Here is a 27,524-nt window from a genome sequence, read left to right as displayed (position 1 = left end):
TATGATGTGTCAGCAATCAAGACTTGTGATTGACACCCTATCATTGAAATGAAAAGCAAACTTCAGTAACATTTAAGTAGGTGGTAAAACGTTAACTCATTTTAATGTTAGCATATCATCATCATCATTTATTTATATAGCGCCAGCAAATTCCGTAGCGCTTTACAATTGGGAATAAACATTAATAAGACAATACTGGGCAATACATACAGACAGAGAGGTAAGAGAACCCTGTTCGCAAGCTTACAATCTATAGCATACAGCATGAAATGTGGCCTATTTCTTCACATGGTGGTCTGGTTACCTCAGCTCACAAGATGGCCGCCTCCGCCGTGTGGAGATGACAGGAACATTTTTACATAACTACTCTGCCAGAATGTTCACACACAGCCAAATCAGATTATCAATATGGTCACGCCTGTTGATCTTGCGGGAGGCAGTCACCTGTCCACCGCATACTTGCCTACTCTCCCGGAAAGTCTGAGGGTCTCCCGTATTTCAGGCATATTTCAAAACGTTGGAGAGAAGGCCACCCTCCCGCATTAGCCCACTTTCCTCCATGATGACTCTATTTGCTTCATCATGGCCCTGCCTCAATTTGTGATGACACCAGGGGAGGCCCAAACTTTTCTTTTTTTTTTGGGGGGGGTGTTTGCATAGCCCGTGAGGCTCCTGTCACATTGATGCAGGAAAATCATGGTGTCAAACACACTTCTGTATGAATTGATGTTCATACACCCACCTTGCTTTATGTAATGATTGATTACACATCTCTGCATCTCTCGGTTGTCACCTTAGCCCTCATCATACAGACTGAGCGGGAGCTGGCTTTCCTTAAGGGAAAGGAAGTGGATCACAGTCGGTAGGGAATCAATTAGTAAAACAATGGCGTTAAGCTTTTGAATACATGAACTGTCCAAAATAAGTCCAAAGCGTTCGTAGAGTTGGATAAATGTAATTGAAATAAACATTTTTATTTCTGTTACGGCTCTTGAAATATAGGAATATATTTTCTACAAAAATAACTAGGGTTACTCTCCAGAGTCTACTTGGTGAGTCGCTATGACTTTGCATTTTAAGTGCTGAACCTTACTGGAAGAAACTGTCTTTTTGGAGTGAAAAACACTTTTCCACTCCTCTACAAAACCAGCCTAAAAAAAAAATTTTTTTTATTTAAACTTGGTTTCCTGCTACCTTTCCAAAATTGAAGACTTCCTGAAAATGAGGCAGCATAGATTTTTTTCCCCTCTTTTGAGGTCCAGTTAAGCTCCCTCTAAGTAAGTTGTACGACGTCTTAAATTTTTTTTTTCTGTAACCCAAAATAGTAGAATGGGATAAAGGAGTAAAAAAAAAAAATGTATGAGATATTTTACAGTATTAACGTTATAATGGAAGATGTAGAAATGTCCCACTAATACTAACATATTACCAGTCTGTCTGTCCTTGCTTCACCATAGTAAATAGGTCATTAAAGATAAGTCAACCGACTTAATTACTGGCACAAAATAAGCGGACCACGGCTTGAAAGGCAGCCTGATGTTAGAGGACCACTAGACATAACATATTTTTATGTTTTGTATATAAGGCCATTTGTATAACTGTTTATGCCTACATTCCAACATATAGAATCCTAAAAACAGGAAAAAATTAATCACAGTCCTGTCCCACCCAAACTCCACCCACAAATGGACATATTCTGTCAAACTCCACCCATTTTCATATTAAGCCCGACCCCTTTGTGGAACGGGAATCGGGATGTCCTGCCAAAATCGGGACAGTTGAGGGGTATGATTAATGCATATTTACCAACTTGATGCCTCCCCCTGCCGGGGGAGGTGGGCGTGAGACCAAAAATCGCGTCATTTTGGACCCACCCCCTGTAACGTAATGACGCAAGCGTCATTTTACACCGGGGCGGGGCCAAATGCCGCGATTCACAGAGAATCGCGGCATTTGGGACCAAATTCTGCCAATTTCACTAGGAAGTGGGCAGAATTATGGAGATACTCTCCCGGGAGTCCGGGAGACACTCCCAAGATGCGGGAATCTCCCGGACATTCCGGGAGAGTTGGCAAGTATGGATTAATGACGCTGGGTTGAATGTACATCCATTTGCATAATGTAGAATCCACAAATTTGTACTGAGCATGGCCACAAAAACCACTTACACAACGAGATACTGATACTGTTCCTCCGACACAGTACCAGGCCCATTGTTTCAGCTCACAAAATGACTACGTTCACTGCCTGTTGATATTATGCACATAAAAAAAAAATAAGAGAACATTAAATAGTTAAATGTATTCTGATAACCAGACTAAAGCAGAAAAAAATAGTTTTAATTCCTCTGCAAGACAATTCATCATTTTGGCCCCCAGGCACCAAAACTAGACTGGAATCTCTACATGACATGGAACCAAGGGCCTCCACCCTCCAGTGTGCAGTATTCTCTCTCAATAAAGTTATTATATTGCGGTAAATACGGATATTGTAATAGAACTATAATCCTCACTATATAATTACATTATTGCAGGGCAGCAGTGATGACAGTAAGAGACTATAATATTCACTGTGTATTTCTAGAAGAAATCTCTTTAGCAGCAAGGATTCAAATACTGGAAAATAAACTCTATTGAATTACATGATGTTACCAAGCTTTTCTAGTCAAATGTAACAGTGCGAGGTTCACTCCGGATAAGCCTTGACCCACCAGCATTTACATATTTATTCCCTAAGACACACTCTGTGAGCAATATTAACAAAAAAAAAAACGTTGTTTCACAGTTTTTCATGTCTATATGGCATTCTGCAAAGAATACATTACCTCTGGTTCTGGACATAAGCAAAATGGCTGACCATAACCAACTATAATGAGCAATTCACATTTTCAATGTTCAGCAATGGCCAAATAAGCATGCAGGATTGAAGTCATTGGTCTACACTGTAGCAGGCTTGCCAACTTTAAGAATTTGCCCACTGGGAGATCCTGGAGGGAAGGTCAGGTGACAAGTGTGGAAACAGGCGCGGTGACACGATCGCGCCACTGTGGCCCCGCCCCTTGCTCTGTAATGCCGCCATTCACAGCATCACACAGCGGGGGCAGGACCTAATAACGCAAATCACATCATTTAGCTCCACCTCCGCACAGGATCCAAGAGGGTGCCTGCTGGAAATTCGGGAGCCACCATGGATATTCCAGGAGACTAGGCAAGTATGCACTGTAGACCTGACAGAAAGGAAGAAGAATATTAAAGCTATGAACTGAATGGTCCCTAACTACCAATTAGTGGCCATTTCCCCACCATTGCAAATATTTATTGGCTGAATGAAGGCAAACAGCCAGAAACGTGTTGTCCTGTCACAATCTTACTGCAGGGATTAGTACAGAAACACAACGGGGGCAGCCATTTTTTTTTTGACTGAACAAATATTTTGTGTGAATGTAGCTCACCAATGAATGAGTGGCATCACCGAGGGAGCCATTTTGTACCAACATTCACGGGAATGCAGCCTACCCTAGGAGACATTGCCCTACTAGGGTAATGTCACCAAATCCCAGTGACCAGTAAGGAGGCACTATCATAAATACAGATTCATCTGACAAAATAATTGACTCCACCGTAGGCCGGTGATGGGTGAAGTTCAAGTATTTCTTCAATATTTCATCGACAAACTTTTTTTTTTTTTCCTTCAAACTTTATAATTCTGTAAAAAGAAAATTGTTGAGCTGTTACTCCAATAAACATAAGTAACCACTAAAAAAAGTGGTTAAACACTCACTTAATAGAATGCCCAGAAATGTTAATGTGTAAACTGCATTTTATAGGCATACTTACCAACTCCCGGAAACTTGTTTCTGGGAGAGGGGGCGTGACTGGAGGGCGGGAGGGGGCGGCACGAGGCCAATCGTGTCATTTTGGCCCCCCCCCCCGTGAGACCGTAATTTACGTCACGGGGGGCGGGGCCAAAATGACGAGATTGGCCTCGTCCCGCCCCTTCCCGCCCTCCAAAATGGCGTGATTGGGATGCGAGGGAAATGCCAGCTTGCCCGGGAGCCCAGGAGACTGACCCGAATTTCGGGAGTCTCCCGGACTTTCCGGGAGAGTTGGCATGTATGTTTATAGGTAAACGCCTTTAAATATTGTCACTCAGAAACGCTAGACATTTGCACAAGCTAATCCCTTCTTTTTTTTTTTTTGACAGATATCAGGTTTAAATATCAAAGTTCCCGACTGTTCATTTAAAGGAATAGGTTTTCTGTGGCCTAACTACTTCCAAATGTTTTTTTTTTAAAAGAAAAAATATTGTTTTTTTTAAAATAAACTACAGACATCACCGAGGCATGAGGCACCAGCTGCCTCTATATTCCTTGTAACTTCATAAACTGAATATTGGTTCAGCGCACAAATTGGCTGCCTTCACGGTGCGTGGAAGACAGGTCAAGTTTAATTATACTAAATATAAATGATCCACTTGACAGTGTGCTAGCTGACATTAACCAACCATAAAACATACAGTAATTAGTAATACAGTGTTGGAGGAAAGCTCTCCCCGTTCCCATATGTGTACTGTATTCTGCAGGATGTTCTATAGACTAGTTCTTTGCTTATATTTAAAGACAAGCACAGAGGAAGCCTTTGATAAGCTTTTGGCTACGGGAAGCTTTTCCCCAAAGGCCACTTACAAATGCTTATGCTAACAGCTTGTGTTTCTGGGGAAAATCTCTTTAGAGGAAGAACTAATGGCATTGACAAATTGACTGCGACAGCACAAAACATGACGTTCTCATTGTACACCTGACAGAGGACAGTGTATTATTTTCTGCTGGATGCGCTATATTTTAATATGGATTTCCCACATGACCAACATTGCAGTGATTATTGTACAACCAGTAATATTAACCCATGCCTTTCATAGGACAGCTGCGTGCACAGCAAACGGAGGCTAACGAGCCAATTGGACCAAACACTGCTTGTTCTAAATTAAGCAAAGATACCTCACACAACAATGCGCTTGTTTCTTACCAGCAAGGTAATGATCATCATCACCATTTATTTATATAGCGCCACAAACTCCGCAGCGCTGTACAGAGAACTCACTCACATCAGTCCCTGCCCCATTGGGGCTTACAGTCTAAATTCCCTAACACACACACACAAAGACACACAGACTAGGGTCCATTTGTTAGCAGCCAATTAACCTACCAGTAGGTAGGAGTGTGGGAGGAAACCGGAGCACCCGGAGGAAACCAACGCAGACACGGCTTTAAAAGGCAGCCATCTGAGACAATGTTTTATCCATTGGGTATTCATAACAAGGCCGTATTTGAGGCAGGATCCCGCCTAGAGAAAAACTGTTGTGCGATACGCAAGCAGCATTTCTTAGAATTAACTTCTGAATATCTGAAAACTCCCCTAAGTGTGTTGATTGCTGCAGTGAGTTTATATACAGCTTTATAGGCTGAACAGAAACCCCTACAGTACACTGATACTTCCTTATATACACCATGGATATCTTGTTCTAAACTGCATCTGCTCAACTTGAAGAGAGACTGACCTCTCGGGTTACTTGCATCAAGAGCATACTCCATGAGGATTTCGTATCCCAATAGACCTACGATTGCTCATTCCAATCCATCTTTTTACAGCAAGTGGTGCTGCATATTGAATAAGTGAAGTCTCAGCCATAGGCTTTTGGTTATCGAGGTGAAATACGTTTGACCAGTTTGTGATAAGATTAGCCAATAGAAGAATACATTACAGCCGATGTAAGGGACATCTTGGTTGGAGAAATTACAGGATGCTAGAGATACATTCAGCGCAGATTTGCATCAGTACAAACTAGCCAGAATAGACATTGTGAATCGGGATTACATGGAGCATTGTGTATATGAATAGCTGAGGGCTCCCAGATAAACCTTCCAGATGATCTTCTGTCAGTAGAAGTAGATTACGTTGTTCCAGGCAGCAGAAACCTTCTACAATTGACTTTTCGGTACTTTTTTCATCATACTTAGAAACAGTACCCTAGGAAGCTACATCAGCCTCTTAATAAGGGGTATAGACAAGGGCAATCACTAAGTGGTATAGATAGAGAAGTCACCACACACCAGGCATAGGGGAAGGTGACCCCCCAAATCCCCATGTTAGCCTCACAACGCTTTGTTAAATCTCAGTGACTAGAATTCTTTCATTGGATGAGATTGAAATTCTTTCTTGGACTTTAACCTTTATACCAGGCCTGTCCAACCTGCGGCCCTCCAGATGTTGTGAAACTACAAGCCCCAGCATGCTTTGCCAGTAGACAACCTGTTGATAGCTGGAAGGGCATGCTGGGACTTGTAGTTTCACAACATCTGGAGGGCCGCAGGTTGGACAGGCCTGCTTTATACCATCTGTTATTTGATCCCTTTATGTATTATATAATTTTGGGTTAGGGTGAGTTGTTGATCTACAAACCCATTTGTGACCGCAAAATAAACACAAACATTACGACAGCACAACATCAAGCTCAAAATGATCCAGCCAGTGGTCAAAGTGGAAATTTAGAAGCGGCGGTGTGGAAAATTTAATGGGAAAGCAAGTGAATTAAATTTGCTAGTGTTACAATGAAGGCTGTAGGAGAAGTGGCGGTATGCCGTACCACCGTATACACCACCACTTACACCACTTAAAAAAAAATTCTAAAGTTGTAGTAGGGGATCTGTCTGCCTGCTAAGACCTGCTGAGAGTGTCTCGTTTTATCCGACCTTCAATTCAATTTTCAGAGTCATTTATGAGCATTGTTAAAAGAGGCCCTGGATCAATAAGATCACTTATGAAGTCTTGAATAAGCCTTCACCTGAGCTACCAGTATTATATACTTAGCCGAAAAAATAAGGACTCCAACTTGAGCCATTAGGCAATCGCAAAGATCTTTTATCAAGATACACCTGTCCTTTGAGCCATTTATCGAGCTTTCATCCTTTGCCAAATTATGGACCCTTGGCCTCACTTGACGTTGGTTAATTTTACACGTTTTTTTTCCCTTAGACCATAGTCTCCTGGTGGTGTAAGAGTTTTTCCACTCGTACAAGGATGACACACACTTGTTGAGTTTTAATAGTGTTATGTTTGTGTCTCTACTTTAAGTATTTCAGGTTGGAAAATGGATTTTATTTAAAATACTTGTTAGGATGGGCTCGCCTCTAGCACCACTGTTTTCAATCTATATAGGGCTCAATTTGAAGAAACCCATATTTAACCCATAGATTATGTTCGTCTTTGGAAGTCCTTTGATTCATGAATGACCTATTTGTGATATGGTATAGCTCAAGGACTCTCACAAAAGGTTGGTTACTTCTGCTATCTGTTTGATGCGTCATGAGGATAGACATGTCATCAATTTTCCCGATTTGGGGATCTTTGGTCGTAACCTCTTTCGTGGTACCACAACTTACTGTAACCTACGGATAAAAATTAATTTCTACATAAGATCAGTTTTCACCCGCATTGTCCGATATGCTCAAATGCTTTGGATCATTAGGATCGACTCTGGTCCGGCTTTGGCAGAACAGGTTCAACAGAGGGGCTACATGTGACCTGTGTACTTATCTGAACAGTGCTACAGTTTACTCAGACTGACTAACTAGATCTAACACTGTGATAAATCAACTTTTTCTATTCCTCGATTTGATACATTTCCAATACCATCGATTGCTTATGGCCGTTGGTCGTCTAACATTACCTGTAAGCTCTACACGCAAACCCTTGAAATGATTAAGATGTTATCTTTGTGATTTTCTATGTTGTTTGTCCCTGCAATTGTTTTATTTTGGAGAGACTACTACAACTTTTAGGGATCATATGTCAAATCGCAAATTTACACTAATCTGAATTGGATCAGGACATGGTGATACTTCAATCGCAAGGTACTTTGTATCCTGTCGACATCCTAAATCTTCACTATGGTAAACGCTGATGAACCAATAACCAAATATCTTCTGTGTCCGGTCTCTTTTTTTATTTGCTTCCTGCTTTTCCAGGTTTTTGCTCTAAAATCTATTATTTTGGGCTATAGGACATAAGCGATCAATGTCTTGCTGCTAGTTCTTGTTACAATATTGGGTTTACCACATATGCATTTTTATTCACACTTTTTGTCATCGTTTTTTTTGGTCTTGTTAATTTGTATCACATCTGTTTGTTTTCTTGGTAGGATATATCCTGGTTCGTGGGCCAGCACGTCACCTCACAATCACTCTGGTTCGGGCATTTAATCCTGTTTCACTTGATGTCTGGTAATATTGATCATGGACTTTGTAACTAGAGAATTTATTAACACCCAACAGTTCCGTTCTCTCTGTGAAAAGACCTTGGAGTTCTGTACCTCTTTAGCCATCTACAATCTGTCCTGCATTTGTCATCCATCATCATCACCATATATTTATATAGCGCCACTAAATCCGCAGCGCTGTACATAGAACTCACTCGCATCAGTCCCTGCCCCATTGGGGCTTACAGTCTAAATTCCCTAACATATATACACAGACTCGGGTCAATTTTGATAGCAGCCAATTAACCTACCAGTATGTTTTTGGAATGTGGGAGGAAACCGGAGCACCTGGAGGAAACCAACGTAAACACGGGGAGAACATACAAACTCCACACAGATAAGACCATGGTCGGGAATTAAACTCACGACCCCAGTGCTGTAAGGCAGAAGTGCTAACCACTAGGCCACTGTGCTGATTTGAACTTTTCAACCGATATGATAAATACATATACACAGATATCTATCTATTCATATATCTATCTATACATACACACACACATATATATATATTTATATACACATATACAAAGACACATGTTCTGCATAAAAACTATACTATGGAGAGGACTGTTCTTCGCTATGTGCCAGGCAATGTGTGCCAGCTATAAGTATATCTCTTGCTTCTGTTTCCCATTACTTGTTTCACTCCTCGACATTTACCTTATGCATACAACAGGGCCCACAAAAAAAGTTCTCCTACAATAAGTAAACACATGTAAAGTCTTGTGGACGTCCACGTGCTACATAGAAGTGACAACGGGGCCGGAAAAGGATGAGGTCCACGGTAAACCATTGCTTGAGTCACCAAAGAAAACTTCCCAGTTCTACTTATTAACTAATCTTTAGAAAAGTAGAACAAATAATTACATTCTATTGTCTCATTAGGGAGGTAAGAAAAACTAAATGGAAAATCAAATGCAGATTGGAACCTTTGCAGGCAGTAGAGTTGGGGTTTCACCACCTACAAAGGATGCATGGACGATGGCAGATAAAGTACAGTTGACAGAACTACTACAATTATTACATAATACAGAAGTTTCGCCTCTGAGTCTCATTGTCCTGCAATTGGTCAGGTTTATGGACACTCCTATGATTTTTGAGAAGTTTAGTTGAAGGACACCCAAGTAATACAATGCACTGAAACTCCCATCTGTGATATTACCACTCGTCTGATCATTAAGACATCATAATATACCAGAGTTAATTCAAAATAATTGTCAGTAAAATCATGGAGGTTGTTTTACATGAACGCAATGAAGCAGAAAATCGTATTTTAGGATTATATTAAATGTGCATGACCTAATCGGAACCATTCAGCGAAACATCTTGAAGCTGCACATATCAGTCTATAGTTATGTCCAAATGCTGTCTCTTACTCACCTTTAAAAACTCCCAGAGTGGAAACTGAACCAGTGAAAAAGGAATCTAGAAAAAAAACAAAAAACAGTCGGTGAGGAAGTTTGCGGAGTAATAACTGAACAAAACTTTTTACCTGTACTTATGGTGTCCGGAATTTTACCAACATTTACCAAACATTTCAGGGGCCAAACGGACGGTCCTCTGACCTTCAAATATACCGCACATTATCCTTTATCTCAGTAATAACTAAACACAATACATTTAATAAAAAAAAGTACACCTATCTGTAATAACATCTTGCCCATTGTAGCTTTTGAGAGCAAAAAGAAAAGTTTATTACAAAACTTAATTTTCATTCCTATCCTACAACCATCGTTTATTTGTGAGGCGCCACTAAACTCCGCAGCGCTGGACAGTCGCTATAACAAATCATACAAAAACAAACCGTACATAAAAACAGAACAAGTACATACAAGGTTGAAGAAGGTGCAGACGCGAGACGGAAAGATAGGCTGGTAAGAGCTTTACTCCGTAAACAAATTTGAAACTCTAAACACACCAGTGTGACGTAGGCAGCGCACCTACTCGTGTTGTACTTACAGCCAATGAATAAACACCGGATTCTAGAGTTTTCGCTCAGTTGCTAGCACATCCTAACCTTGGGTGGCCTGAAATAGGTTATTAAACACAACACATAAAAGTGTCTTTAGTTCTAAAATAATCATCCAGTGGCAAATATTTGGAAAACAGCTTTGTAAAGGCATGGGACCGTTACAACGCCAAGTATTATTATATTGCTGTACAAATGTTCCCCCGTTCAGCGGGACAATGGAACATTAGGTCTTTTATCTTGTCTTAACTCTGGTGGTGCTGGTGGGTGTCTATTTCCTTTCTCTCTGTCCGAGCACGGATAACTTTCTGTGTTGACTGTTTTACACGTTCAACCTAATGCAACCAGAGTCAGCCTGTCTGCTGGCTCCAGTCTCGATTTTATGGTAGACACCCCCCCCCACACACTGTACCAATGTATTTTGCAGATGCAAGTTTTCAATGCAATTCAGAACCCAGATATTCATTCCTCTGCTTGCAAGTAGCGACAAATACGACACAAATCTCACGCTACAATAATGATGAAACGTAGAACTGTGAGAACTTGATGTAACAATATACAATCCTAAAATGACTGCTCATCGGCAGTAGATAGTTCTGTTGTGGTGAAAGTATACAGGTCAGATACTGAGAGATTATTTTTTCAAAAGTTGTTCCAGCAGAAATACTCTGACTTAAACCAATATCAATAGCTGATGATGATTGATCTAAAGTCTACGCTGCCATATATTAGTAATTGTCTTCTTTTGTCCAACTTATTCAGTCTATTATTTGTACTGGGAAAAAAAGGTTTTTGGTAACAAAAAAAAAAAAAAAAAAGCAATAAATAGAAAATAAAAAAGGAAATAAATAAACATAGCATAAACAGTCTCTATTCTGTCCTATGGATCGAGGCGTGTGTAATCCAAATGCAAAGTATAGCCTTAAAAACACTCTGCTGCCTATTTTCTTGACCATCGAAGTTAACCTTGGATGTAGCTCTAAAGTCATTGTAGAAATAAAGGACATGACATTGTATGATGGGGGCGGTAGTTTTATAGCTGTCTAAACCGGTCATCTACGCCACACTCTAATAAGTATGCAGAGCTGTTGTATGGCGGGATGGTGCTCCCTACTCAACGGCATATGGTAATAGACAGGGAAACGTTCTCTGCACAACATACGTCATAGTGACATGTTGTACAGTATATGTAAGGAAAATACATTCATCTGAAATAAGAGCAAAATAATAATAATAATAATAATAATAATAATATTACTACAATCATTCAGATTACCATGAAAATGAACCTGGATTACAGTGGCTCATGATACTGGTCTTTTATGGATCTTATTATTCATGTAGTATAGTATTTATTTATAATATGTTATGTAGATTTATAGACTCACGTAAAAGATAAATGTGCGCTCCTTGCCTAATTCATTTGCCCTGGGGTGTTTTGAACAAAGCCAAATAAACTTAAGCAAGAGGGAGAGGGAATTTCTTGGAGAACTGAAAATGTCATACCACAGCATTGCCTACAACCTCGCCCTAACGCGGTACCGCCTATAACCTCGCCCTAATGCGGTACCGCCTACATCCTCGCACTATTGCGGTACCGCCTTCAACCCGCCCTAACGTGGTACTGCCTACAACCTCACCCTAATCTGGTACCTCCTACAACCTCGCGCTAACGCAATACCACCTACAACCTGCCCTAACATGGTACCACCTACAATCACACCCCAACATAGTACCGCCTACTATCTTGTCCTAACTCAGTACCACCTGCAATCACACCCTAACATAGTACAGCCTACGGTCTTGTCCTAACTCAGTACTACCTACAAACACTTCCCCCTTATTCATTAATACTTTTCAAACTTTCACAACCTTTTTAAAATCCACCTAATTTAAATATTGTAAAAATTATAAATTTTGTGTGGATCTCCCATTGTGTTCCTGCCATGAGGTGGGGTAAGTACTTCAGGCATCATGCTCTAGGGGGCAAGTGGTGTGGGACAAGACTTATAATTTATTATTAAAATACAAAACACTGAAATAAAATAATTTTTGGACTCGACTTCCACTGTCTGCAACTGGCGTGCTGCTAAGTGAAGCTGGAGATGCACAGATAAAGGTCACTGAATAACCTCATCACCACCTCCTGCATCTGTATGAAAGAGAACTAATGAGGCTATACCCAGGATTACTAAGGCCCTCACTAGACCTTCTATATACTCCTTTGCAGGCGCACAATCATACAGATGCAGGAGATGACACGCCATGATACGGTCAATCAGCGCCTCCTGCGCTTCTGTAAACAGCCTGTGACAGGCCAGGATGGCAGCCAGAGGATTGAGCTGGATAGAAGTTTAGTCATATGGATGATACCAGCCAAAATAAATGCCTCTCATGCACATCAAAAAGAGCCATGCAAAATATGTTCTGCTTTCAACGAAAGCCATGTTTCAATATAATGTCACTTAAATCAACCACTGTCTTGCCCTGTCCTGATAGTATTCAGTGGGGAACTCTACAAAAGAATGCACATATACAAAAACGGTGGACGTGTATTAGAAATTAAGAACCAAAATCTGGAGAGAGCAGAAAAACTAATAAATGTGTCAGATCTTGGCTGGGATCTCCAACCGACGATGACAATTGTATTACAAAACCATATCCATAAACATAGTAGCGTAATAACTAATCCAGTACAAAGTATTACATTTTCAAAGAAATATAAAGCAGTGTAATAAATCTAGATGGGAAGTAAAGTAAGCAACCTGATCTCAATATGTACAAGAACATTAATACATTTCGGTAATTTCACAAGGGATGCTGGTTCAGCCGTGCTTAGAAAACCAGCTGACAAGTGGTTTTAAAACAATTGAAAAAAAAATCTGAATATCCGATTCATGATGTTTGGGGGGAAATAGTGTTGTAGATAACAGCTAAGAAAGAGCGGCTTTGTCTGTATATATATATATATATATATATATGACATCACGAGGTGCGGAATGTTCTGAACATGTCCTCGAGTTCCTGTCTGTGATTCTATACCTGGCACCTTATATAGAATAACTGGCTGAGAGATGACATTTCCAGTAAGCCATCCTCTATTACAACATCTGTGCTATCCATAAAGCAACTATCCTGCCGACTGCTGTAAACCCACTTCCTTACTACAATGCCCCAGTAAGATCAAATCTAAGTAGTAAAGTGGACCAGCCAACTACAGAAAGTAGAACCAATAATCATGGGAATTATAGCGAACCAATTTTACTAGGTACTAGTGACATCAATACACCTCCCAACTCTCCTGATTTAGGCAGGACAGCAACGATTTGAGGTTACTGTGCCGCCAGTTGGCACTTGTGTCCTGACTGCCGGGAAGTTGGGAAGTATCGTCACCACTGACCGTCAAAGGTCTTGTAAAGTTTGCAACACTGAAAACCAGAGAGATCGATGGAGCCAACTATACACAGGATTGGGGACATTTATAAAGAAAATAAATGGTGCAATATAAAAAGGGGGGGGGAGGGTCAGAGACTCTTGCGAGCAGTCTCTTAGGAACATTTTAAAGGGAAATAAATGCAGGTTAGCCCAGTGACCCAGCCTGAGGGTAGCCCACTATGGAATCGGTCTGGGTCAGATGCCATCCTGCCTAGCCAGTCCTTGGTTCGGAGGCTTCTTGGGCATGTCCTCTACCCGTCAAACAGGGCCACACATTATCCTTATTCTCAGTATCAAGTAAAAACAATACATTGATTCAAAGAAAAAGACACCTATCTCGAAATAACATATCAGCAGGCATTTTATACAAGGGTTACAGGCTATAACACATCTGACAATAAAGCAGGAAGGAGCTGGGAGCCGCAGGTGAAGGCTCGGAGGGCCGTAAGTTGCCTACTCTCCCGGAATGTCCAGGAGACTCCCGAATTTTTAGGACTTCTCCCGGACTCCCGAGAGAGCAGGCAAAAATCCCGGATCCAGCTGTCGCCGTTGTTGAAGATGGTGGGGACGGGGCTAAACGCGGCATTGTGGCCCCGCCCCCTGCTGCAATTGGCTAAAATTACATAAGATTGACAGGGGACGGAGCCTAATGGTGTACCACGCGTAGCCACGCCCCCCCTTGACAAACCCCCTCCCGGTCAGCTGCCATCAAATGTAGGCAAGTATGCGTATGTGGCCATCACGGTTTCATACTGTACAGGAAAAACGATAATTACAATCTAATAATCTCCTATAACCAACACATTTCTCCTAAGAGTTTTCATGACCGTCCTCCAATGGGTTTTTCCTTTGTGAATATACCAATGCAAAAAAATTGCAATAATAAATGTTTTGTTTTATGCAGTCTGCCAGGGATCACTTTCAAAATGAGTAACATCACATCTACCAGTGGGACCAGATTCTTGCTTGAATATTCGTGACCCCAAGGTGCAAAAAGTAATTTGCCAAAAGCAAAAAAAAAAAGAATAAAAAAATAAATAAAAAAAAAATAGAAAATAAAAAAAAAATATAAGCTATGCTTAGCCTATGTACAGCTAAATTTACAAGTGTAAGCAGTTACTCATTTTATTTTAATCTTGCACCTAACAGGGCGACACATTATTAATTTTATTTGCAAGTGCCTCATTTCAGAAGCGCTGAAAGATATTTGCTAATTCAGTATGTCATAGGCAATGATTAATACATGAATTTACTTTGGTTAGACTCGCAGGAGGGAAAAAAAAAGAAAAAAGAAAAAGCTGACAGATGCCCCAGCATGAGAACAGGGTTATCTGTTTAGACAGGAACTGAGAGTGAGAAGAAATCAATGTCACAAGTTGACACGCTGAAATCTCACAGGAAGTTGGTCATCTCCGTGAATGATAAATGCTTCATGATGCCATCTCAAAGTTCTGAAACAGAGGTCAAACTTTCTTACACCGAAATCCAATAAATTCCAAATCAAGAGCTCAGGTTTCTGTACTCTCTGCAAGACGTTAAATGATGTTCGTTTTTTTTTTTCCATTATTAGAACATTTGGCAAAATATTCACATATTTTATTTTCATTATAAAAAAAAAAAAAATTAAGAATATAAAAAAAGTGCAAAATTATTTCCTTTGCACTGAACTTTTCATCACCACATAAAAGAAAGTTGGAGTAAAACATTAAGCGTCAGTTTAACAAACCAATGTAATGTGTACTTAATCCTTGTTACCAAACAAAGATTGTTGATGAATTGTCAAAATTTTAGTTAGTTACAAAATCTTTCCGTCATTATTAGTTACAAAAAAAAATATGTTTTAATAAAATAGTTTATCAAAAATGTAGAAAAATAAATTTCTTCCTGGCTAAAATCAAACATTTTTATGGGGCCAAGATTGAATGCTCCTCACTCCCTATCATTCTAACCTTGGAAGCCAACCAATCAGGTCTTATGTTAGGCTTGCTTATATTACATAATTGGTGATCTGTGGTCATGTGATGCGGTCAGTGAAGTACCACAGACTTAAAATTGTAGCATACAATATAAGTTAATGCTCAACAAGACATTTTATTGCATGTTTTAAGTTTAACACATTTTCATGTGTTGAATAGTTTGGATATGCATTAAAATGTCGTATTTAGCAAAGTTTTTGTTGTGTATTGCTACAGATTCATTGATTATGGAGCACCGGGGTCTGTTCTGTAAGCTGTTTTTACTAGGGCACCGTGGCTTGATCTTACAGCCCACAGTTTGAAAACCAAGGCTGTGTTACGCCTGCCGAAAATGTACGGTGTGGGTGAGAGGGCCCGTTAGAAGCCGCAATCATGGACATTGCATCTTCTGCTCGTCCTAGAGCTCACACGACCCTTCCACCACTATCTAAAAGTGGCAAAGTTATATATTCGGCCACTTCGGTGGTGGGCTGTACTTTACTGTAGCCCCATAGAGATCAAAGAAAATTCCAGGATAATGGAAACAACAGAGAAGTTTATTTATTGATCCAAGTTGATGATTTGGAAAGTTGGATGAACCTTTACATAAATATGGAAACACGCAGAGAGCAACATCTGGATGACTTTCTGAGTAAATAGAGCCTAACTGATATTTGAGGTGGAAAAGAAGGACAGAACAGACCCCCCCCCCCTCTTGCCCCCCTGCAACATTTCAAAATATTTTTCCTATTTAATTTTCTCTTTACTCATCCTGAAACATTTGCCAATAAGTCTTATCTGTCTTCTAAAATCTATACGAAGAATCAAAGATAGTGTTTTTGTAAAGAGAACACAGATTTAAACACATTTTAATCCAAGTGTGCATAGAATAATATAGGAACCAGTCTAACCAGGTTAGGTCTAAGAGCCAGGAAACACGTCCATCACTTAACATTGTATAACTTCGTGTATAAGTAGATAAAATTTACTTTTTTGCAGATTCCGTTTTAAATAATTTTTACAGCAGGAATATATTCTGAGATTAGGGCGCAATGATTTAATAATGGCAGCCCCAACACAAAACACGCTGCCTGGCCAGTCATTGTGAAGGCCATTTTTTTATTATTTTTTTTACATAAAAACAAAAAAAAAAATCTAGCTTGTATGATAACAGATGAGTTTCACAGCTTTGGATGAATGACGATATTGTTTAAGCTGAAACAGATGTGTGTCAGATGGCAAACCCATTAGAATGTCCCATCGTTAAAAAGAAACTAGATAACAATGAACCATCTGAGAAAAATAAAAGAGAATTGCAACGATCAGGAAATATATAAGGCGCAGCTAATCTTACGTTTATTGATGGGTAAAATGCCTCTCAGGCATACACACTGCATCCAGCCGAGTACTGTGAAGTTTTAAACTATCTTCGTATGAAAAGGTCACAATAGTACAGACCATAAAGTATGGGACACAATTGGTCTGGGGAAAGGGTTTAAAAAAAGATAAATATGAAATGATGCAGAAATAGCATGTTTAAGAACAAATAGCCATGAATTGAAAATGAAACTATTCACATAAACTCTGCTATTAAACAAGACATCATTCAGCAGAGCAACCATCTATAAAAAGTGACTGCCACCTGTGGATCGAGCCCCCTCTACTGTGAACTTTCAAGCATATATCAGTAATAAGCAACCTGATACACTTTACGTGGCCCTATATATATTTCTCATATATACACACACATATATATATATATATATATATATATATATATATATATATATATATATATATATATATATAGATATAGAGAGAGAGAGAGAGAGAGAGAGAGAGAGAGAGAGAGATAGATATAGATATAGATATAGATATAGATATCATCATCATCATCATTTATTTATATAGCGCCACTAATTCCGCAGCGCTGTACAGAGAACTCATTCACATCAGTCCCTGCCCCATTGGAGCTTACAGTCTAAATTCCCTACTATAGACACACAATCACACAGACAGACCGAGAGGGAGACAGACAGACAAAGAGGGAGAGCCTAGGGTCAATTTTTGATTGCAGCCAATTAACGTACCAGTATGTTTTTGGAGTGTGGGAGGAAACCGGAGCACCCGGAGGAAACCCACGCAAACACAGGGAGAACATACAAACATATATATCTATATCCTATACATATTTCCAGCTGTTTCCATGAACATTAACAAATTGTTAAGAAATATATAAGCTATAAATACCGGAAATTACAGAAACAGGAAAAACAAAAACTTAAATGAAAAATAAATATGTTCTTCCTGATAATATAGAAGTGAATACAAAGAACTCAAACATACAAACTCAAATATACCGTATGTGAAATATGCTGTGTAATACTTGCTAATTGAATATTAAACTAATACCAATATAACAATGTTTAACGTGCCAATTTAAAGTAGAAATTAATTTTGGAATGTATTTAGATTGAGAATATTTTAAAAGTATTATTCTATTTTTTTTATTTATTTTTTTAATATGTAGCTTTCTGTTGAAGTCTTTAGTAGCCAAAGTGACTAGCATGGGTTAAAATAAAAAAACTAAAATAAAATAAAATAAAATCTATAAATAAAAAATGTATTAATCTAAATTGTATATTATTTTTAATTACACATGGTTTAATAAATTGAATATTTTATTTAATTAGAAATGCAACAGATACCAAGTAATAACATTGGGCCTGATTTATTAAGTAAAGTTGGGCAAAAAAATTGAGTACGTTTTCTGGACAAAAACTAATTTGAAACTCTTGCATTGCAACATGGTTATTATTTTGCATATAAGGAAAATACTGTCTGTTTTTTTCCCATGTAGCACACAAATACTTGACAGCTAATTTTTACACTAAAATTTAAAGTTGATCTAAGACATATCCTACCGCAAATATATATCTGCCATCACATTTTAAAATTACTTCCCCCTCCAATGCAACATGGTTTTGCCTTACTTACTTTTGCTTAACTTTCCTTAATGAATCATAACCATTATCATAAAACAATAAGATAAAGGATTAATCTTACAAAATTAATACTTTTTACTGTAGTCATTTACATTTGTTGAGATATGTGAGAATATCTGTTGGTAAAATAATATCTTGTTTGTGACCAAATAAAAAAAAAAAATCAAATTCTTTAAGATACAAAATTAAATTAAAATTATTTTTTTTAAAAAAATGAAGAAAAAAAAATATTATAGTCTTTCACTTACAGTGTTAACATACTGTATATTATACAATACTTGCCAACTTTTCCTCGCTGGTTTCAGGGAGATCCCGGGGGAGGTGGGCGTGTGGGGGCGGGGCTTGACGGATAGCATTATTTTGGCCCTGCCCCCTAAACAATTGTCATAATTTTGGCCAATTACAACAAGGGGTGGGGCTAAGAGGACGCGATATTTGCGTCCTTAAGCCCCCCCCCCCACTTATCTATTGCGGGGGCGAGAATCGGGAGGTTTTCCTGCTCTCCCGGAAGACAGGGAGGTCTCCCAGAAATGCGGGAGTCTCCCGAACAGTCCGGGAGAGAAGGCAACTATGCATTAAAGGAAAGCAGCTAAGCTAATGAATCTCTAGAGACTGAAGTGTCTTTTACATTTCTGTCTCCATTACTGAAGTCATGTTGTCTTACCTGTCAGTCTTTGATTAAATCTTGGTCTCCATGAAAATGGCCACCTCCATAGGCATCAATACATGGACATAGGACACAATTTCTGAACTGTGTCATCATGCCACAGATGGCGAAGCCAACCACATCTTGTACTGGCTCAGCATCAGGGAGAATGTCAAACTCTTCAGGGAGTGAGGAAGATCACCCCTATTTCAGGGAGTCTCCCTGACATTCAGGGAGAGTTGGCAAGTATGTATTATACAGCATTGAACAGAAGTTACTCATTCAGATAACTTTATAAGCTCCGCTGGGGCAGGTACCAATTTCCCTACCACATACATGCAAACAAAGTGGTAGATTTATCAAAGCTTCTAAATAGGAAAAGTGGAGGTGTTGCCTATAGCAACCAATCAGATTATAGCTATCCTTTATATAGAACATGAAAAGCTTGAGTCTGATTGGTTTAATAAACTTAACCCCAAGGCCTAATCCTCATTTTTTTTAGAATCTCAGTTGAAAAACACTTTAATAAAATGAAATATATGAACTTATTTTACTCTGGCTTTAAAAAAAAGAGGACAATACAAAAATTCAATTTGTTTCAGTGAATAAATTGCCTGCAATAAAATCCCATTTTGGTTTTAACCACAAATAATTTGCTTACAACTTTAACAAAGCATAATTGCCAGATTCAGTTCTTTAAAAACGTAGCCAATAATTTATTTTTTTTCCTCATAACTATTCTAAAATGATTTCCTTCAGAACAGACCTTCCAAATAAAAGGTTATATATATATTTCAGCGAGTACAAAAAGAGCAATAAAGAAAATTACCATAAAAATCATATTTAACTGTAATTCTTATGCAAGGTGACCGTAAAGCTTTATTTGACGAGATGAAAAAGGAAACGGGTGTTATGTTTTGACTGACAGCGTTTAATCATTTCAGCCACAAATGTCAAATGAGACGAACAAGCTGCAGGTCAACGTTAAGACTACAATTTGCCAGTACTTTACCGAGTCTTGCAACGTTACAAGCCCCCAGGCAGCGATCATCTTTATTTGGAAGGTGTTCAGAAGTCTGCATTTTGTAAGTTACACATACCAGCTCTGTGTAATATCTCAGTGTTACACTTGGCCACTGTCTGATAGAAAAAAATATTAAGATGAAGAAAAAATTAAGAACAGCTTTCTTTATAAATCTTTGAAAATCTCCCCAGTATTATAAAGGCACTAACAGCTAAGTCTAAAAAAACAAAACGTGTGTTAAAAATGTTTGTTACACATACCTCTTTGATATGTTGCTAAACGTTGCACATACTTAATGCAGATAAGTGTTATTAAAATAGTGCGTTATATTTATGTATGAATATTATTTATCAGCTTTTCAGTTAGACCCTAAAGCTGGGTACACACTACAGAAAATTGCTGCAGACGCGATATCTGTAACGATTTGTCCAACGACAAAGTCCCGATGATCAGGCAGATTCATGTGTACATACCTACACAATTTACCTTCAGATCTGTGATCTTCATCTGTCATAACCATCTGCTGAAAAGATCGTGACTCTGCACACTGTATGAGATCTGCCTACACTGCTGGTGGCGAGTGCGTACACACTTCCACATTTCCCTGACATCGTTGACCGTGATTTTTAGGACGTTTATAAAACTAAATCAAATGATACGATGTGCTTTGGTATGATAAAACATTGTATGGGCAGCACGGTGGCTCAGTGGTTAGCACTTCTGCCTCACATCACTGGGGTAATGAGTTTGATTCCCGACCATGGGCTTATCTGTGAGGATTTTGTATGTTCTCCCCGGGTTTGCGTGGGTTTCTTCTGGGTGCTCTGGTTTCCTCCTACTATCCAAAAATATACTGCTAGGTTAATTGGCTGCTATTAAATTGACCCTAGTCTGTGTGTGTGTATGTTAGAGAATCTAGAATGTAAGCTCCAATCGGGCAGGAACTCATTTGAGTTCTCTGTACAGCGCTTCAGAATTAGTGGTGCTATATAAATGATGATGATGATGATGATGGTTGGAGTGTACACACTAATGCAATATCTTACCAAATGCTCATTTAACGTTTGATCGGCGCGATAATTGGATGAAAAACCAGTAGTGTGTACGCAGCTTTACACAAGTATTTAGTGACATCATGATGCCATAAGATCTGGGTATCTAATTATTCATTATGTACCTGGCACAGGCATCTTCTGAATCTTGTGTGTGCTCATTGTTACTGTGTACACAGCACAACTGTAGGAGAGGAAGTCTGCCACTTATGTGCACATCTGCGGTTTGCAATGCAAAAGCTTTTTTTTTTAAAGGATAATGCCACCCAAACCTGAATTCAAGAAACTCGTTCCCAACATGGGGTCAACATGGTAGGATATGCTACCATATTGCATTTAACTGCTACGGCTCCCCTAAATCCTGCATGGTCAACTGACAACAGTCTACTTGCCCAAAAAAGACCAAAAGGTTAATGTATCAAGCTGTGAGTTTCCGGCGGGTTTTAAAAGTGGAGATGTTGCCTATAGCAACCAATCAGATTCTAGCTACCATTCATTTAATGCATTCTACAAAATGACAGCTAGAATCTGATTGGTTGCTATAGGCAACATCTACACTTTTCAAACCTGCAGGAAACACTCAGCTTGATACATTTACTCCCAGGAGAAGTTATACAAGATATTTTTTATACAGTAATATTTCTGTTCAGTGTCCTTTTAATAACACAAACGTTTCCAGACCACCGTCGGTGCCTCATGCCTCATTAATGTAACAGGTTCCTAATAAACTTATTGGCTGCACTGTCGTGCAGGTTCATCCTACATTATGGCTCCACTTTAAAGTCAATTTATGTCTGCTACTCTGCCCACCACTATCGCTGGGAGTTTTTTTTACCTCACGGATATTTCCAATGTCTCAGTATCCAGCCGAATATCGTCTTTCAGCACAGGAACCCTTGAAACAATGTATTTATTCTAAGATAAAGGGTATCTTGTTTATTCCTCGCCGGGGAAAAATTAATTAGCTTGACCAGAGAACCAAGTGGAAAATAGTCCTGTCGTAAGGGAGAACAAGAGGCTCATGTTAACTTGTGCTAGAGAAAATAAATAAAATGGAGAATAAAATTCCACCTGTCATCGCCCCACATGTAGAATTTACACAAGCTGAACTTGAAATGCCGGAGGGTATGTGATAACACTGTCACAGCAGCACTCTCTGCTGTTAAAATTGCCCTGGAGATGAAACAAGTGCCTGAAAAGGGGGGAAAGGTATTTGAAGCATATTAAGACATGCTTAGAATATTAGAACCAGCCCCCTGGCCTTGCTCCAAGACTTATCGTCTTCCAATCTGTTCCATTAAGACCTTTTCAAGAAAACGTAGACGTCTTCGCTTTCAAATAAATACACGGTGGGAGCCCCAACAGAAACGAAAATGATCTGAATTATTTATTTTCCTACCAGTAGATGAATAATCTTTTATTGTGCACTAATTACAGTTTAAAAATATTAGATTGGATGTCACACCAGTAACCAGCTGTATAGTGTCATTTCGCAGACGATTGTGTATGTAACAATGTGGAACCGAAAGATAGACTGTAGCTTGGTTCTGTAGTTTATGCTAAAGGGCTTGTCCACTTCTTCGTGAGAAGGGAGTAGGATAACTCAAGCCGGCTTCACCATCTGCTTTGCAGTAAATGTGTCACTTGGCCATGGCTCATCCAATCAGATGTTTAAGTAAACTGTGTAGAAAAGGATGCATTGCCCATAGCACCCATTTTGACATTTCTCTAGCGCAGCGTAAAAAATGAAAGTAAACATCTGATTGGTTGATCTGTACAACCAATCAGATGTTTGCACTAATTATTGGCCTGCAGAATAGTTTTAATAAATGTACCTTTTATAGCATAAGTTCAGCACCAGTAAGAATGCGGACTCTACCTTCACTCTTGCACAGATTTTGCTGACAGAAACTAACCATTAATAAGAACATTAAACAGGAATTTATTCAAATGTGCAACTTTTCTCCTCATATTTTCAAAGCACATAAAAACTAATTTGCAGCAACAATGGCTAGCTAAAGGTCCCTCGATCCCAACTCGAATCAGGACAATATTGGCCGTGACCCAGATCCACCCTGGCTTTTCCCCAGAGCAACCAGCCACATCTGTGAGAAGTTGGGATTTTGTATCTACAGGGGGAACACACCAGAAGATGTATGAATGCGATACAAAGAGGTAGTTCCACCGGAATACACTGAGGTGTAGACAAAATGCTGAGGGTATGACGGAGTACATGAAAGGTGGGGGTTTGGTAACGTGCAACAGAGCACACAGAGTTTGTAGGCACTGCCTGGGCAGTGGGTAGGGTGTACTGGGGTACACGGATGTGTTGGCACTGTTTGAACAGCTCAAAAAACAAGTCCAAGACCACCACCGGACTTCAATAGGGATCCCTGCAAGAAGATATGGACTTCGCTCAGTGAGGACCCAGGTTACAGCCCAGTTTAGTTTGTTCCCTCCATGAAAGCAGCAGAGTACTTAGCTGGTATGAGGACTGTGCCGAAAACACCACAGATGGAGATGCGGATATGGGTTTACTGCTGTCAGGGAGACTGGAACAGGAGTAGAAGAAACACAAATAGATGTTATACTTCCTAGTATAGTCCTGGAGCGGGAGTATCGATGTTGGACACAATTGATACTCAGGCACTGAGGACTGAGCAGGTTCTTATAGTGGCTGGTTGAAAAAACACTTTAAAGAGAAGGAGACTTAGCTGCATACCGACGTTAGAGATGTCTGATCGCGCAAGACGCTGACCTCAAGTAACTCCGACTACTGAGTTTGACATTGCCGCTTTCAATTAACATTGCCGCTTTTCGATTCGGCTTTTAAAATCGGAGGAATCCTCGGTGTGTGGGAATATTCAGCACCGATCACCCGCGCCCAACCCTTGGAGACAGGCCAGCGATGTCTAGGACTGCTGGTGATGACAACATCCCAATCACACAAACCAACACTCCTTCCTCACCCCACCCCACCCTTTCAGCACCTGTTATGGCCTATAAATTGATTTGAGCAGCTTCCACTTTTGTATTTGTCTGAGAGGCATGTTGGTGTCAGTAGCTGAGGGGGAGTGCTGACATTGGATTGCTATTTGGAGGCTTCTGGGGTACCTCTTTGGTAAGTTAGCTCTCAATTTAAAAACACATATGTATGGCCCAAATATAGGGACTCTCATTGTTTAGAGTAGGACCATCCTATATGCAAAAGCGCCTTGGCATGGCAGGATGGCTTAAACATACATTTGCAAATGTGTGCAACAAAGACTTTTGCATTTTTATCTACAGTAGAAATGGCAGATCTGTTGCTGGCTATAGCAGTGTGCTGGGGAAAAAATGTTGTGTGTATGTTCCTTGCAGGATAACCCCACCCTTTCAGCACCTGTTATGGCCTATAAATTGATTTGAGCAGCTTCCACTTTTGTATTTGTCTGAGAGGCATGTTGGTGTCAGTAGCTGAGGGGGAGTGCTGACATTGGATTGCTATTTGGAGGCTTCTGGGGTACCTCTTTGGTAAGTTAGCTCTCAATTTAAAAACACATATGTATGGCCCAAATATAGGGACTCTCATTGTTTAGAGTAGGACCATCCTATATGCAAAAGCGCCTTGGCGTGGCAGGATGGCTTAAACATACATTTGCAAATGTGTGCAACAAAGACTTTTGCATTTTTATCTACAGTAGAAATGGCAGATCTGTTGCTGGCTATAGCAGTGTGCTGGGGAAAAAATGTTGTGTGTATGTTCCTTGCAGGATAACCCCACCCTTTCAGCACCTGTTATGGCCTATAAATTGATTTGAGCAGCTTCCACTTTTGTATTTGTCTGAGAGGCATGTTGGTGTCAGTAGCTGAGGGGGAGTGCTGACATTGGATTGCTATTTGGAGGCTTCTGGGGTACCTCTTTGGTAAGTTAGCTCTCAATTTAAAAACACATATGTATGGCCCAAATATAGGGACTCTCATTGTTTAGAGTAGGACCATCCTATATGCAAAAGCGCCTTGGCGTGGCAGGATGGCTTAAACATACATTTGCAAATGTGTGCAACAAAGACTTTTGCATTTTTATCTACAGTAGAAATGGCAGATCTGTTGCTGGCTATAGCAGTGTGCTGGGGAAAAAATGTTGTGTGTATGTTCCTTCCTCAACAGCACAACTAGAAAAAAAAATCGGTCCCTCACATTGGGGACCGATTTATAGGCTGCACTCTCATGAATACTGGGTTCAGCCTACTAAATAACTGCTTCTAATGAATGCAGCGTAGAAAGGCACTTTAATTATATTAAAGCTTCAACTTCAAACCGGAAATGACAGTTTTCTTGTTTCATACAGTTTTATCCCTTCCTTGTACCATAACGTCGCAATGCACTGAAATGGTTAAGAATGGACTGCAAATACTTTTATTAGTGTCATGTATTGTTGCAGTATTAGAAAAAGGAGAACAGACTACACTCCCTCAAATTCTTCAAACACAAATGTTAAATTAAACCGTAAAACGTTTTGTTTTTTACCTGCTTTCATTGAGCAATCCATCTCTTTCTCGAGACAGAATAAACTGATTATACTGTGCACAGTTCTCTATGTGGGTGTTATTCCAACATGTGTACTATTAAAAAAATTCTCTATAGTATTTTTTTTTTTAATAGAGTGTAAACCATTGTGCTACAAGATGTGTGTGTTCTACTCACATTCATGTTGGAACAATACACAAAGCTGCACCTTGACATACATTGCAAGGCTCTTGTATACCTTATCATGTTTTCACCTTACGCGGCATTCCTTACTAAATTATATGCTATGGAGCTGCGGGACAAACTGATATGATCACATTGTAAATCAATTTAACACCTGATAAAGCACTATTCCTTATAAGCAAACACATTAGGAAAAAAAAGAAGAATTAGAAAACGAAATTACATAAGGTGTGAAGCAATCCATACATTCTGTACGCTGTCAGGGTGTGCATGTATTATTAAGTCATTAATTAGATGCAAACACCCAGAGGCAAACTGATTTAATTCCAGGTGCTCATTTCAGCTCCATTTCCAAGCCAAGCATTGATATCGGCATGTTGAGAAATTGTGATAGTTGCTTTACAGAGTCAATGTAAAACTAAGAAAATAAAATGTGAAAATGTTTAAGTGTCTAAAGTGATTGTAAGCGCTAAAGATTTTCATGTGTACAAAGATTGGCATCACATAGGACGCGTTACTTTATCTGTTCAATAGAAATTAAAGCTTTCTTAATCTGCTTTGAAAAGGATGAGAAGAAGGGTAAAGAGCCCTCTTGTCATTACTATGATAATACACTGGTCACCCCAATGTTGGAGCGAACCAGCTCCCCATTACCTCTAATTGTAGAGAACCACTAGAGTAAGACTAGACAGGTGTGGGTCAGGCTAACTGTGTAATCTGTGCATCTGATTGGACAGTCTAAACCAAGGACAGATAACTAGGCCTGTTTAATGGTCACAAAGAGTGAAAGGGGTTCTTCATATTTACCTCACCCCAAAAGACAGAAATTGTTTTTAGTAATATTTTTGTAGCTTACTACAGAACAGCTGTAACAAGATGATCCTAATTGGGTAAAGGACACCCATGGACTAGTCATTTTCATATCTACCAACTGATCTGACATCCCGAATGCCAGAAAGTTTGTAGCAGAGATCACCATGGTGAGAGAGCATCACTGTCCTACTATCTTGACTCCCGGGAAGTTGGTAGCAGGGTTTCTAATGTTAGTTGGTTTTCTAATGACAGCAGGGACATCACCAGGAGCTGGTAGCAGGAACAACATCATCGGGCAGCATGGTGGCTAAGTTAGCACTTCTGCCTCACAGCGCTGAGGTCATGAGTTCAATTCCCGACCATGGCCTTATCTGTGTGGAGTTTGTATGTTCTCCCTGTGTTTGCCTGGGTTTCCCCCGGGTGCTCCGGTTTCCTCCCACACTCCCAAAAAAATTCTAGTAGGTTAATTGGCTACTAACAAATTGACCCAAGTCTGTGTGTCGGTGTGTGTGTGTGTATGTTAGGGAATTTAGACTGTAAGCTCCAATGGGGCAGGGACTGATGTGAGAGATCTCTGTACAGCGCTGCGGAATTAGTGGCGCTGTATAAATAAATGATGA

The 27,524-nt window shown here is 39.6% G+C and overlaps 1 protein-coding gene across 1 annotated transcript in view; it reads right to left on the bottom strand.

The window, feature by feature from the left end:
- SLC25A26 (solute carrier family 25 member 26) overlaps positions 1-27,524 on the bottom strand; it is a 122,257-nt gene that overhangs the window by 15,549 nt on the left and 79,184 nt on the right. Inside the window, exon 6 of the mRNA XM_075183400.1 lies at positions 9,694-9,738. Within this exon, the coding sequence (XP_075039501.1) occupies positions 9,694-9,738 (45 nt within the window). The remainder of the gene's footprint in view (positions 1-9,693; positions 9,739-27,524) is intronic.

This window comes from Mixophyes fleayi, chromosome 8 (genome assembly GCF_038048845.1).
Source record: "Mixophyes fleayi isolate aMixFle1 chromosome 8, aMixFle1.hap1, whole genome shotgun sequence".
Taxonomy (NCBI): Eukaryota; Metazoa; Chordata; class Amphibia; order Anura; family Limnodynastidae; genus Mixophyes; species Mixophyes fleayi.
Note: the sequence above shows the minus strand (reverse complement) of the source record. Positions and strands in the feature narration are given on the sequence as shown.